General features: G+C 42.2%; 1 protein-coding gene across 15 annotated transcripts in view; it reads right to left on the reverse strand.

Moving 5' to 3' along the window:
• Kif23 (kinesin family member 23) overlaps positions 1–14,739 on the reverse strand; it is a 30,922-nt gene that overhangs the window by 10,359 nt on the left and 5,824 nt on the right. For 9 of the 15 annotated variants that reach the window (XM_076576426.1, XM_076576424.1, XM_076576422.1 and 6 more), the window contains 7 exons: positions 10,583–10,688; positions 10,241–10,377; positions 9,766–9,875; positions 8,703–8,873; positions 4,753–4,865; positions 4,476–4,597; positions 2,755–2,857 (listed from right to left, as the gene is read on the reverse strand). In XM_076576426.1, the coding sequence (XP_076432541.1) occupies positions 2,755–2,857; positions 4,476–4,597; positions 4,753–4,865; positions 8,703–8,873; positions 9,766–9,875; positions 10,241–10,377; positions 10,583–10,688 (862 nt within the window). Of the gene's footprint in view, positions 1–2,754; positions 2,858–4,475; positions 4,598–4,752; positions 4,866–6,381; positions 6,424–8,702; positions 8,874–9,765; positions 9,876–10,240; positions 10,378–10,582; positions 10,689–14,739 lie in introns of all 15 variants that reach the window. The other 6 variants (XM_016003522.3, XM_042281067.2, XM_042281066.2 and 3 more) reach the window with 1 other exon arrangement.

Here is a 14,739-nt window from a genome sequence, read left to right on the forward strand (position 1 = left end):
CTGGCCTGCAGGGATGCAGGCAGGCAGAATACTGTATACATAATAAATAAATCTTTAAAAAACAAAAAACAAAAAACAAAAAACTTCAACTTCATTTAACTGTTGAGAAATAGATTTTCATGGCTCAAGTTCAAGAGCTGTCCATGTATGGTCCCACTATACTTTCAACAGTATTAATTAATTGTAGAATATTATTTTAAGGTGTGTTACTTTTATGTTGCATTTGTTTAACTCTGTGAAGCTGTGTTACTGTGTCTGTCTAAAACACCTGATGGTCTAATAAAGAACTGAACGGCCAATAGCAAAGCAGGAGAAAGGATGGGTGGGGGCTGGCAGGCAGAAAGAATTAATAGAAGGAGAAATCTGGGAGAGGAGAGATATAGGAGCAAGAAAAGGAGGACATCAGGGGTCAGCTACACAGCCAGCCACAGAATAAGAGTAAGATTTACAGAAGTAGAGAATGGGAAAAGCCCAGAGGCATAAGGGTGACAGGATAATTTTAAGTTAAGAAAAGCTGGCTAGAAACAAGCCAAGTTAAAGCCTGGCGTTTATAAGTAAGAATAAGCCTCTGTGTATGTAATTTATTTGGGAGCTGTGTGGTGGGACCCCCAAAAAGAAAACACTTAACAGCTTCAATAACCATCTTTCAGAGACTCCATTAAAAAGACCCCCAAATACAATATTACTCTTCTTAAAAAAAAAAATAAAAAGAAATCTCTTTTTTTTTTTTTTTTTAAAGATTTATACAGTGTTCTGCCTGCATGCCAGAAGAGGGCACCAGATCTCATTACAGATGGTTGTGAGCCAAGATGTGAGTGCTGGGAATTGAACTCAGGACCTCAGAAAGAACAGCCAGTGCTCTTAACTGCTGAGCCATCTCTCCAGCCCTGAGAATCTCTTTTTAAGCTTTGTTTATTTTTATTCTTTTGAGTGTTTTGCCTGCATATATGTAAATATACTTCATGTGTTTGATGCTCACAAAGGCAGGAAGAGCATATAGGACCCCCTGGAACTGGAGTTACAGACAGTTGTAAGCTGTAATGTGGATTTTTTGTTTTGTTTTGGGTTTTTTTTTTTTTTTTCTGAGACAGGGTTTCTCTGTGTAGCTTTGTGCCTTTCCTGGATCTCGCTCTGTAGACCAGGATGGCCTCGGACTGACAAAGATCCGCCTCTGCCTCCCAAGTGCTGTGATTAAAGGCATGCACCACCACCGCCCGGCTGTAATGTGGATATTAAAAAATGTGAACTCAAGTCATCTGGAAGAGGAACAAGTACTCTTTAGTTTTTTGGTTTTTCAAGACAAGGTTTCTCTGTATAACAGCCCTGGCTGTCCTAGAACTTGCCTTGTAGACCAGGTTGATCTTAAACTCACAGAAACCCACCTGCTTCTGCCTCCCAGGTGCTGCGATTAGAGGTGTGCGCCACCACACCTGATGCAAAAAGAAAGCCTAACTGCTGAGCCATTTCTCTAGCCTGGAAATGCATGACAATTTTCTGGTGGTTGGAATGAGAATGGCCCCCAGAGGCTCAGGTTTGACTGCTTGGTCTCCAATGGGTAGAACTATTTGGGAAGGAGTAGGAGGTGTGCCCATTCCCGGTGGCATGCACTCTCTCTCGGCCTCATGGTTGTGAATCATCTGGTCCACAGCTACTCTACAATAAGCACTCAGCCATTGCTCCAGCAGCATGCCCCCTGTTGCCTTTCCCCCGCCAGGATGGTCATGGACCAGCCCTGAAACTGTAACCAAGCCCCCAGCTAAGCACTTCCCTAGTGCTTAAGTGATAAGTGGCCTTGGTGGTAGTGTCTCCTCACAGCAATAGAACAGTGAACAGGTTTTTCCAAACCCTAAATCCCGGCATAGACAAACTCATTAACTTGGCTTGCTTCCTTTCATTTTTTAGGGGAGGTGATGCTGGAGACTGAACTCAGGAGCCTCATACACAGGAGGCCAGCCATATCCCAAGTGACCATTTCAGTCTATAGTGGGAAAGGGACAAAAGTCCCTCCTATGTTAGAAACATGTTAGGAACATGTTTCTAACAGTCAAGTGTCTTAGAAGCCAGCAAACTCTGTCCCTCTACATCTCAACAGGATTTCTTAGTCATCATGCTTTCTTTTTCTGACTTATCTTATTTGGATTTCTGAGCCAAGACAAGGCTGATATATTAACCTTAACACCTCTAAAAATTCAGATCTCGATCAGACTCCCAAGTGTTTAAAACTGTTCATCTTGGAACACTAAGACCTCCTAACTCCAATACGGCTATCAGACACATCATTTAGCTAGACATAATGATACATGCCTGAAATACCACCACTCAGAAGGCTGAGGCAGGATAACCACAAGTGCCTGGAAAGTTAACCTTCTGACTTTTATGCACACTCTGAGGTGTATACACACGCAAATAAAATGTTAATATTTAAAAAAAAATAGCAGATTTAAAGGCTAAGTTTAATAGTCAATGTTATTTCACTGATTAAGCAGAAACCACCCGTTAATAAATACAAACTGTCATTCCAAGCTGTTGAAAGTTATAACCATAAATAAGTACAGCACTGCAGCTGGGCAGTGGTGGTGCACGCCTTTAATCTCAGTACTTGGGAGGCAGAGGCAGGTGGATCTCTGTGAGTTCAAGGCCAGCCTGGTCTACAGAGTGAGATTCAGGACAGACACCAAAACTATACAGAGAAATCCTGTCTCGAAAAACAAAACAAAACAAAACAAAACAAAAAAAGTACAGCACGGCACTCACCAGCTTCACGTAATCTGTTCCCTTCTGCTTTAGTCCGGTTGGTTCTTTCACTTCCAGCAAGATCTACCAGAGACAACTGGCTTAAGGTAATTTGTTCTTTTTCCTGCAAGGGATAAAGCCAACAATCTAAGCTAAGTTATAATGCACTATAATATTAAGGTCCAGTTAACATGGTATATTAAGTCTTATTGGACGCTGTATGTATGCAATACAAATGCCCAGAATGGCAGAGGATGATGATACAGGAGAGTTTGCTTAAAAGCTCATAACACTGAATACTTGTCTGCTGCCTCAGAGCAGACATTAGAGGATTCCTTGAGAACAGGGAGTCTGTTCCATTTTGCTATCACCAGGTATTTAGTATTCCAGGAGTCCAAGTATTGAGCTCCTCTTCAGAAACACACACACACACACACACACACACACACACACACACACACACACACACACAAAAGAAAGCCTATTTAAAATAACATTAATAATTTCAGAGTCCTCTAACTTATACAAAGAAATGAAAGTCAGGGTGGACAGATGCTCAATGGTTAAGAGCACTGGCTGCTCTTGTAGAGAGAGGTGCCAACTACACCCACATGGCAGCCTGTAACTCCAGGGGATCTGATGCCTTCATCTGGCCTCCACAAGCACCAGGCTCCCATACTGTGGTGCACAGACATATATGCAGGCAAAACACTCATACACATCATATACAAATAAAGCTTTAAGAAAAAAATGGAAGTCAAGAAGCACCTAAATGGCATTATGCTATTAGCAGTAATTCACATCCCTAGCACCAGAATAGTAATTCACAGAAACCAGGGGAAGAATTGTCTGTGGCCATTTTCTAACTAACATTTATTGAGGACTGACTATAATCCAAGCAGTGGCCAAGAAACTTCACACGGCTTCTCTTAATTCTGACAACCTTATGAGAAGGCTCTCTTATAGTCAGGTCAGACAAAGGAGAATAGGTAGGAATCAGAATTCAAATACTAGTGAACCGCAGCACTTTCCTGACAGCCTGGACATGGCCACATTAAACAGTTTAAGTCACAATCAGTGAAACAAGACTTTAGTCTTAGCAGGGGAGGCTGAGGCAGAAAAATTCTGAGCTCCAGGCTACACAGTGAAAACCAAAAACAAAGCCAGGTAAGGTAGCACGTGCCTTTAATTGCGGCTGTTGGGTGACTGAGGCAGGTGGATCCCTATGGTCTGGGGCCAGCCTTGCCTAGATAGTGAGAAAAGAAACAAGCAAAAGAGGCCATGGATTTGAAAACCAGCAAGGAGAAGTCTTACAGGAGGGTTTGGGGAGAAGAAGGGGAAGGGGAAAATGATGTAGTTAACACTATGATCTCAGAAATAAAGGAGAAAACAAACCAACAAATGTTCAGGGTCATCCTGGGCTCATTACATGAGACCCTGTCTCACAAGGCAAAACAGCACCTAAAACAATGCAACACATTCTTACAGATGTTTAAAACTCTGCAGACCCTTTTCACAACACAGCAGACTGCGTGTGCCACACATGCTATGCACTAGGATCACTCAATAGGCAGAGCCCAGAAACAGCACTATTGACATAAAAAAAAAAAAAAAAGAAGTCATTGGCTATACAGCTATTAACTCTAGAGCAATCTGCATCACCATGGTAGTCCCTAATTTAGGTCATCTTCCAAAACCTTAGGGCTGAATTAGAAAAGACAAGATTCACATTCAAACATTACCTGTAAGACATTGTCTCCATCGGCATCCAGGGGAGCCTGGACGAGTTTAATGCTGAACACACTATGCGAACGGCTAGATTCTCTGTTCAAATGGGTGTTAGCAATACGTCTCTTTTTCTGACCTATGATGACAGAGAAGTCATTGATTACACCTGAACTCAGCCACTTATTATACCTGCTTTCCAATTAATCCCAAAGGACTACTATTAAATTTCAGCAACTACTCTGAAGGTTAAAACCATCAGTTTACGTTTTTCAAATTCTAGTTATTTCTAACCTCTCCAAAAAACTTCAAAAGCCTCTTCTGTAGATTTCACTTCTACTTCTGTACATCCTGCAACATACATATTGTGGTTCTTATCTTCTCGGAGTATTTTGGATTGTGGGAGTCTATGGGAAAGAAAGAAATGGTTAGTTTCCTAAAGGAGATACAACTGTCCTCCTTTAAGACTGAGGTTCAAGTGTCCAGCAACACAACATCCCCTTGCACCTCAACACCACTGACAGAACGCAAGCTCATGCATGTTAGCCAAGAGCTCCACCACTGAGCACATGCCCAGCTTTTCTCCAATTTATCCTGTGGTTCTAAAAGCTGGAGAGTCCCTGTGTGTAGTGCTGGCACCCGAGGAGGGCCTTCTTGCAGTGTTATGATAAAGACACCACATAGTGAGACAGAACACACATGCTCCCATGACATCCTTTCTTTAATGGACATGAAGTTACAGAAGATCCCCAAAGAAATGGTAGACTTAAAAACCAAAACATGATTATACAGTCAAGGTTAGTTATAAAGCAGGAACCAATTCTGGTTTTAAAGTATGCTCTAAGCCACCCTAAAAAGCACACAAAACAATAGACAATTAGACTGCAACAGTACTACAGCACTATCGTATGCAGCACAGACTATACAACACAGTCTAGCACTTTCCTCATTTAAAAGACCAGAATATTCAACTGGCTCTGACCTTCAAAGCAATGCAGAAGAAGAATTCAGAAAGGACTTAGTGTATGCCCAGAGTGACCACCCCTGCAAAGTGGCTTGCTAAGTTTTAGTTTGCAGTCAGTTAAGATTAGGTAAGGGTGCTTGCATGTTCTGTTTTAGTTGATTTTTTAAAAAATGCTTTTGTTTTACATGTATGGGTGTTTTGCTTATATGTAAATCTGTGTGCCACATGTGTGGCTAGCACTCACAGAAACTAGAAGAGGGCACTGGATCTCCTGGAACTGAAGTTACAGATGGTTGTGAGCCACCACGTAGGTGCTGAGAACCAAACACAGGTCCTCTGGAAGAGCAGCCAGTGCTCTTAACCACTGAGCCATCTCTCCAGCCCTATGTTTTAATTAATTTTCTTTTTTTAAAATTTATTTATTATTCTTTTATATACACTAGTGTTTTGCCTGTATGTATGTCTGTGTGAGGGTGTCAGATCTTGGAGTTACAGACAGTTGTTAGCTGCCATGTGGGTGTTGGGAATTGAACTCAGGACCTCTGGAAGAGCAGCCAGTGCTCTTAACCACTGAGCCATCTCTCCAGCCCTATGTTTTAATAATTTTCTTTATCTGGAATTGAATGTGTGGAGGTCAGAGGACAACTTACAAGTCAGTTCTTCCCTTCTACCATGTGGGTTCCAGGGATGGAACTCAGGTGGTCAGGCTTGGCAGCAAGCACCTTTACCTGCTGAGCTGTCTCATCAGCCACACTCTCTGTTTTGTGACTGGTGAGGATGGGGACATTTACCAGCCAGCATCACTGATAATGAAGGGGAGATTTTCTAAAAGAAAGGAGGGTTTAGAGGTAGCAGCCTGCCGGGTGCCAAAGAAAAGCAAACTACAAACATGTGAAATATGCCCCCCACTAGTGTTAACTACACCCTTCTCCTTAAGAAGAGTCAATATCATCACATACACAGACTCTGGGTTCCTCATAGGTGTACTGCAGCCGTTCCACCTACCAAAGGAATAAGGCAGACATTACTGTTCTAGAGTAGCCATCCTGCAGCAACGTTTCAGTCTAGACTAGTGACAGTGATGATGGAGATTTCAAAAACCTCTACTTGCGAGACTCTTTCACTGCATCAAAAACTAATAAAAATTAACCCCTCAGAAAAGGAGAGCTAACACTATCCTCACATTAAATCCACAATCAGTGCTAAATAGGCTCCCTTCTAAGTGCTCTCGAAAGATACCCCAGGAAGGCACTCTGGCTGTTTCCTTTGCATGACTAAAGAAAACCAGACAGTATCAGTTGAAACAATATCACTTAGAAAAGCCAAACAAATTGCAAACAAAAGAGATATAAAAATAATTAGTAGTGTTGGGCATGGTGAAGCATGCTCTTAATCCCAGCACTTGGGAGGCAGAGCCTGGTGGATTTCTGTGAGTTCAAGGATAGCATGGTCTACATGGTGAGACTAACTTTAAAAAAAAAAAAAAAAAAGGAAATTGCTAGGCAGTGATGGAGCACACTTTTAATCCCAGCACTTGGGAGACAGAACCAGGTAGATCTCTGTGAGTTCCAGGACAGCCAGGGCTACACAGAGAAACCCTGTCTTGAGAAAAAAAAAAAAAAAAGCTGGGCAGTGGTAGAGTATGCCTTTAATCCTGGCAGAGACAGGTGGATCTCTGTGAGTTCAAGGCCAGCTTGGTCTACAGAGTGAGTACCAAGATAGGTTCCAAGGCTACAGAGAAACCCTGTCTCAAAAACCAAAAAAAAAAAAAAAAAAAAAAAAGAAAGAAAAAGGGGGGGGGTTAATTGGTAGTAATGAATGACTTCACAAAAGTTTAGATAAAACAGGTACACACAAAGCTGGAATTGCAACAAAGGACAGTTTAAAACACACATGAAAATATGTGCTCAAGTGGGAAAGTAATTTACTATAAAAGGCATTGCCAAGACCACACTCTTCTTCCTCTCTGTAACTTAACCCAGGTACTTCTCTTTTCGTTCCAACATTCAAAGCCAGACAGGTAACCCCAAAAGGAAGCCCCTTCCTACAGTTTGTGTTTGAGGCTGGGCTTGGCGGTGCACACTGCTAACCCAGCGCTGGGAGCTGACACGGGAGGACCACATGGAACTGGAGTGCAATGCAGTAACACTGCCTCAAAAACAAAGCAGCTCTCATCTGAAGAACAGCTGAGTGAAGCAAGACCTAAGACCTTCAGAGTTAATTCACCTGGCAACTTATAGTTATTTTACAAAATCATGTTTCAAACAGAATTCCTGTCATAGAAATTAAGTAAGGGTTCAACCAGTCATGCACTTTTCATATTAGTGAACATACTGACATAAGCAGACATCAGTCTGTTCTCAGTTTAATGTTTTCTAAATCCAGCTGTTTCCACAGTAATGTCCCTTTACACATATACAAATGTTATATGTAAGACAAAGGTCTTCATATCATTTGTTTTAATTGGCTGCAATGAAACACAGTATGCAAGACCAGCCTTTAGCTCAAGAACAAAACCACCCACTCAAGGACAATGTACCATTCATCAGACACAAGATCTGTGAATCAGCCCTGGCACAAAGAGAGGTACTTCTGTAAAGCTACATGGTAACTGGTCTTCAGATTCTCAAGACCTACAGATATCTAAGGAGTAGCACTTACCTCTCACAGAATGACAATGCAATGTGGCTTTACACTAATCCCCAGTGGATGAGCTAAGAATTACTTGCACAGACAAGGACCAACTCTATAGAGATCCCCTAGACACAGACAGGTAAAGAGACTGCAAAAGCCCCAGCACTATCACGGTGTTAAAAGATGCCCCCAACACTGTCTATAAAATAGTTATTTGTCTAAAACCTACGGCTAAGTTTTCAAAAGCAATTTCCAAGATGGATCTTCAGGTCACTATACCTTAACCTGTTGGTTTCCTAATACAGCTACAATCTAGTTAGGAATAAAAGTATTCAGGCTGGAGAGATGGCTCAGTGGTTAAGAGCACTGGCTGCTCTTCCAGAGGTCCTGAGTTCAATTCCCAGCAACCATATGGTGGCTCACAACCATCTGTAATGGGATCTCTGCCCTCTTCTGGCCTGCAGGCAAACATGCAGGCAGAATACTATATATATAATAAATAAAAGTATTCATTGAGCATGACTACACAATTTCTGTGCATTCTGAAAACAAATGTAGGCATTATCCCCATTTATACCTGCAGAAACCAGGGATTGCTGGGGGTAGTTTTCCAGTGTTACCTGAAGAGACTCTCTTCACTACTTACTTGGGCTTTATGGGATCAAACTGCACCTCTTCCAATAGATCATATATGTAATTATTATAGATTTCAATGTAAGAGACAAATACACCATAGACACTGTCTTCATCAACATCTTCTGCTTTGCAGAATTCTTGTACATTTATCATATCTGCAAACTCTGGATCTGCCTGTCGCCTAAAACAAGAAACAGATCCATCAAAGTCAGATTTTACCCATTGAGAGTTAATATCAAAAATAGATACCTGTGTTGGCTGCTTTTATGTCAATTTGACACAAGCTGGAGTCTTTGGGAAAAGGGGCTCTCAACTGAGAAAATATCTCCATGAGCCTTGGTCAAAAGGCAAGTCTGCCTAGCATTTTCTTGATTAATCATTGATGTGGGAGGGTAGTACCAACCCTGGGCAGGTGGTCCTGGGTTGTATAAGAAAGTAGGCTGAGCAAGCCACAGGAAGTAAACTGGTAAACAGCATTCTTCCATGGCTTCTGCATCAGCTCCTGCTTGAATTCCTGTCCTGACTTCCCTCAGTGATTTGGACTTGGAAGTGAAAGATGAAATAAATCCTTTCTTCCACCAAGCTGCTTTGTTTAGGGCATTTTATCACAGCAATAGAAACCTAACTGAATTGCCGGGTGTGGTGTACGTCTTTTAATCCCAGCTTGGTCTACAAAGTGAAACCCTGTCTTGAAAACCACACACACACACACACACACACACACACACACACACACACACACACACACAAAACACCCTAACTGAAACCGTACCAGAGTGGAAAAACTCTTAATAAATGTTCTACCATTTATAATTGAAATCATAAAGCAACTTTATTCAGATTCAAGGTGGGTCAAGGACAGCCGAGCCCTGGAGATTCGTAGCACAGGCACTCACCTTCCCCAACTCACAGACAAAATACTAGAGCAGTCAAAAACATGCCTCAACCCTGACCTCACAAAAGTCAACTGTAAGACTAACTTCTCTAATTCATAGTCACCTTCCCCAAGCTCCAGAAACCGTAGGATGGAATTCCACCCACCCGGAGTCAGTGCTGCACATGAAGTTACTCACTTGCTAGAGGGGGTCTTTGGAACGGGCATGGCTTCTCTTTTCTGCCGTTCTAATAAGGCATCAACTTCACACTGTATTTCCATGCTGTTCCGATCATTAGATTTAAAAACCTACAATAGGGGCAAAAAGGACTTTTGAAACAAATTTTACTTACGGAATAGCAACATTTAAAAACAGGAAGCATTTAACATTTCAACTCTGGGGAGGGCAGAGCTGCTGGGCCTGCAAGTCTCGATGCTCTTGCTCTACCACCCAACTGCTGGCGTCACAGGCAGACCCGCCATGCCCACCACATCTGAACACATGGAAGAGTCAAAGCAGCTCCAGTGCTTTTATTCTTCCTCAGTATCATGTATCCAGAGATGTCTCAGTCCTGTGTCCACAGTGACAGTCACAACCCAAAAGAGTCACTGTATCCAGATGTCTCAGTCCTGTGTCCACAGTGACAGTCACAACCCAAAGGAATTGTACTTACGTAACGTTTTGCTTGAAACGACCCTATGCTGTTAAAGATCATGTTCAAACAGCGAGGAAGCAGGCCTCCGTACCCTGGAGAACCTGTCATTGTGTGAGTTTTTCCACTTCCCGTAACACCATATGTAAACAAAAGACCTACAGTATAGCAACAACAAGAAGTTATAGTCTTAAAGTCCCACAAAACATTTCATTGTATTTAAAACACTTAAATTAACAAACCCAAAAAAGGGCATCACTCTAATGAGTTAAATCTGAATTTAATGTCAAACCAAATATATAAATATTAAAAGCTTCACCACAAGATTAAACAGAGAATTCAACTAAACTCCAAGAATCATACCATTCTTGCCATGAATGAGGTCATCTACCAATGGACTAGCCACAACATCAAAAAGTTCCTTCTGAGTGGTATGAGTGCCAAATACCCGCTTAAATGAATACTGAGTCTGTGGAGAAAAGAAAAATAAACACATCAAATTCCACTAGACTAGAACTGTATCTGTTCTACACTTGAAATGTTTCTGCTGTGAGCTTTCAAATCGAGACATGTAAAGAAAAAACTGGAGCCTTCAGTAGTCACAACATACATAAATCACAGCCATCATAACAAATACTTTCAGTCCAGGCACTGAGTAAAGGCAAGTCCACTAATGGTGCATAGATTAAGACTGATCAAAAGTGAACATTTACCGGGCGGTGGTGGCACACGCCTTTAATCCCAGCACTTGGGAGGCAGAAACAGGTGGATCTCTGTGAATTAGAGGCCAGCCTGGTCTACAGAGTGAGATCCAGGACAGGCACCAAAACTACACAAAGAAACCCTGTCTCCAAAATCCAACCCCCCCCCCCAAAAAAGAAAGTGACTGTTTCAGCCTCTGTATCACAAGGTGTAGGCAGGAAGTTTGCCATGATGGCAGCCTGGGCTACACAGAGAACTACAGGCCAGACTGGGCCATAGTGTGAAACCCTGTTAACAAAGCAAAAACACAAGGTAAAGACCTATAATCTTGAATTTATGTTGGGCAGTGGCGGCATGCTCCTTTAATCCCAGCACTCAGGAAGCAGAGGCAGATGGATCTCTGTGAGTTCAGGGCCAGCATGCATGGTCTACAGAGTGAATTCCAGGACAGCCAGGGCTATACAGAGAAACCTTGTATTCCCACCTACCCACCCCCCAATTTAATTTATTAAAAATTTCAAGTGTTGTTTTTTTCTTTTTTGGAGTATGTTTGTATGAAAGAGTCTGTTATGTATTCATGGCTGGCCTAGAACTTGATCTTCCTGCCTCTGCTACTATCACTAGCATGCACCACCACCCCCGTCCACTGCCTTCTACTTCCTCTTTATAAAGATACATTTAAAGTAGCAAGGGCCAACAAGATGGCTTAGCAGGTAAAGGCACTTGCCACCAAGCCTAAGAACCTGGGTTCAATCCATGGAACCCACATAGTGAAAGGAGAAAACTGTCTCCTACAAGTTATCCTCTGACCTTACAAGTACAGGTATTACAGACAAAAATAATAAATATAAAAAGACATTGTAAATAGGACAGCAAAATACCAAGATTACAGAATTTTAAAACTAGAAAATGAACTACAAATATAATTTTATTTAAGTTCTTTTACAAAATAAATGTTACTTTGACAGTGTGTGTTATGTGTGTACACACACACACACACACACACACACACACATATATATATACATATATATATGTATATACACACACATATATATATACATATATATATGTATATACACACACATATAACTTTTTTAAGACAATCTTATGTAACCCAAGGAGGTCTCAAACTCACTGTGTAACCAAGAATGAACTTGGATTTCTGATCCTCCTACCTCTACCTCCAGAGTGCTGAAATTATATGCCACCATGACAGTGGGAGATTGGTTCCAGATCCACCATGGAAACCAGATATATAAGAATCCCCAGCCGGCGGTGGTGGCGCACGCCCTTAATCCCAGCACTGGGGAGGCAGAGGCAGGCAGATCTCTGTGAGTTCGAGGCCAGCCTGGTCTACAAAGCGAGTTCCAGGAAAGGGACAAAGCTACACAGAGAAACCCTGTCAAGAAAAACTAAAAAAAAAGGATCCCCAAATCCACTACTTAAATGACATAGCATTTGCCATTTAATAAACTTTAAACCATGCCATTATCCTAATACAATAGTTACTTCTGTGTTACATAGGAAATGACAAAGAAACATCTGTCTATATTCAGTGCAGATACCTATGTTTTCCTGAAGGCATGGGAGGGGGCAGTAACAGATTAAACCTATGACCTCCCTCACATATCCTAGGCAAGTGCTCTACCAATGAGCTACATCCACGGCCCATTTCTGAAGGTTTTCAACCCCTGGTTAGTTCAACTCCTGGATGTGAGATTGTAGATACTGAGAGCAAAGACATGGATCTATATAAACACAGACACACATATAAAAGATGTATCTATTCTTACGTGTATGAGTGCTTGTCTTTATGTATGCAAGTACTGTGTGTGTGTCTGTTGCCCACCGAGGCCAGAAAAGAGCATCTGATCCCGTGAAGTCAGAGCTAAAGGAAGTTGAGTCACCATGTTGTAGCCGGAGCCTTTTCTGCGTCCTGCTGAGAATCAACCCAGGTCTTCTGAAAGAGCAGCAAGTGCTCTTAACAGAGGAGACATCTATCTCTCCAGCCCCCAAAACCACTATTTCATAAATAATAAATAAGATTAAAAACCTATCAGAGACAAAATACCTGCTTCAGGGACTGCAAAGATGGCTCAGCAGTTCCCAGCACCACATGGTGGCTCACAACTGTCTATAGCTCCAGTTCCAGGAGACCTGATGCCCTCTTCTGACCTCCATGGGCACCAGACCCATATGTGACTTACATCACTCACATGCATGGAGCCAAAACACTCACAGACATAAAACTTAAAAACCTAAAAGATTTAAAACACATAATTCAGCTAGTCTATCTTTTACCTTTGTGAAGTTTTCATTCTCAATGTACTTCAGAACAAAGACTGTGGAATGACAAGAACATGTAGGGTGGTGACAAGGAAAACAGATGCACTCCTCATCCTCAAGAATGCCTCCCCATGCCGGGCGTTGGTGGCGCACGCCTTTAATCCCAGCACTCGGGAGGCAGAGGCAGGCGGATCTCTGTGAGTTCGAGGCCAGCCTGGGCTACCAAGTGAGCTCCAGGAAAGGCGCAAAGCTACACAGAGAAACCCTGTCTCGAAAAACCAAAAAAAAAAAAAAAAAAAAAAAAAAAAAAGAATGCCTCCTCCTTTGGTGTAATGAAAATAGGTGCAGGGACTGGAGAGATGGCTCAGAGGGTAAGAGCACTGGCTGCTCATCCAGAGAACCCGAGTTCAATTCCCAGCTCCCACAAGGCAGTTCACAACTGTCTGTAATTCACATTCCAGGGGATCTGACACTTTCACACCAATGCACATAAGATATACTCAAATAAATTATTTAAAAAAAAAGAAAAAGAAAGAAAGAAAATAGGTCCAAGAAGGCACCTGCTCAAGCTCCTGAACAGTGGCAAAGCCAGCTCCACAGCAGTGCTGAGTACTCGATCTCCACCAAACCTTGGGTTTGCACGTACTTTAAATCCATTTGAAATTCAGTAAGTCAGTATTCAACTCCCGTTGTATCCTCAAAGACCTGCTCTGCTCCACCAACCTCCCTGACCACTCATTCCTGCTTAATCCAAACTTAGTCTTTTGACAAACAGGGCTGGAAGGCACGTATGCTCTCGTGCTTACATGAAGAACAGGAAAGAGACAGTGAACACAAGCACAGACATGCCTCTCGTGATGTTTCAGTTCAGTAAGAGACCACCAACTGGCAGTCCTCTAAGATTACAATGGTGATAAACTCTAGTGCCTAAAGGAAAAAAGCACACCGTATTACTCCAGGAGGTGGTGACATTAGTGTAAACAAACCTGTGTGGATAGGAACAGATGCACTATGGTGCAACTGCATACTGTATTCCACAAAGCAGTAGTATGTGCTGCTGGAGTCTAAGAGCAATAGTCTGCACAGCCTCCATGCCTATTGGGGCAATCTATCTAGCATAAATAAGCAAGTACACTTGGTCATGTTCACAAAATGGTGAAACTGCCCAGTGACCTTCACACCTTCATCTTTAAACAATGCATACCTATCAATAAATCAATGCAGTAAGTGTTATAAAGGAGGCATACTGAATGAAGACCAGAGAGTGAGCAGCTGTTTCTGCTGGAGTAGTCTGCACACCCTGAGGAAGTAAGATTTAAGCTGAAACTCAAGATGGGGAGGCATCCAGGTTACAATGGAGAAGTCTAGGTTAAGCGTGGTTGCTAAGCACGATTCTGGTTTACAGAGGATCTCCAAAGACTGGATGAGTACTGAAAGACGAGGAAGGGAAGATAAGCAGGAGGCTGGTTGAACAGGATTTTCCCCATCGACAGACTTTATTCCTTAAGAGATTTTGCACAGGGAAATGA

Source organism: Peromyscus maniculatus, chromosome 7 (genome assembly GCF_049852395.1).
Source record: "Peromyscus maniculatus bairdii isolate BWxNUB_F1_BW_parent chromosome 7, HU_Pman_BW_mat_3.1, whole genome shotgun sequence".
In the NCBI taxonomy this organism is placed as follows: Eukaryota; Metazoa; Chordata; class Mammalia; order Rodentia; family Cricetidae; genus Peromyscus; species Peromyscus maniculatus.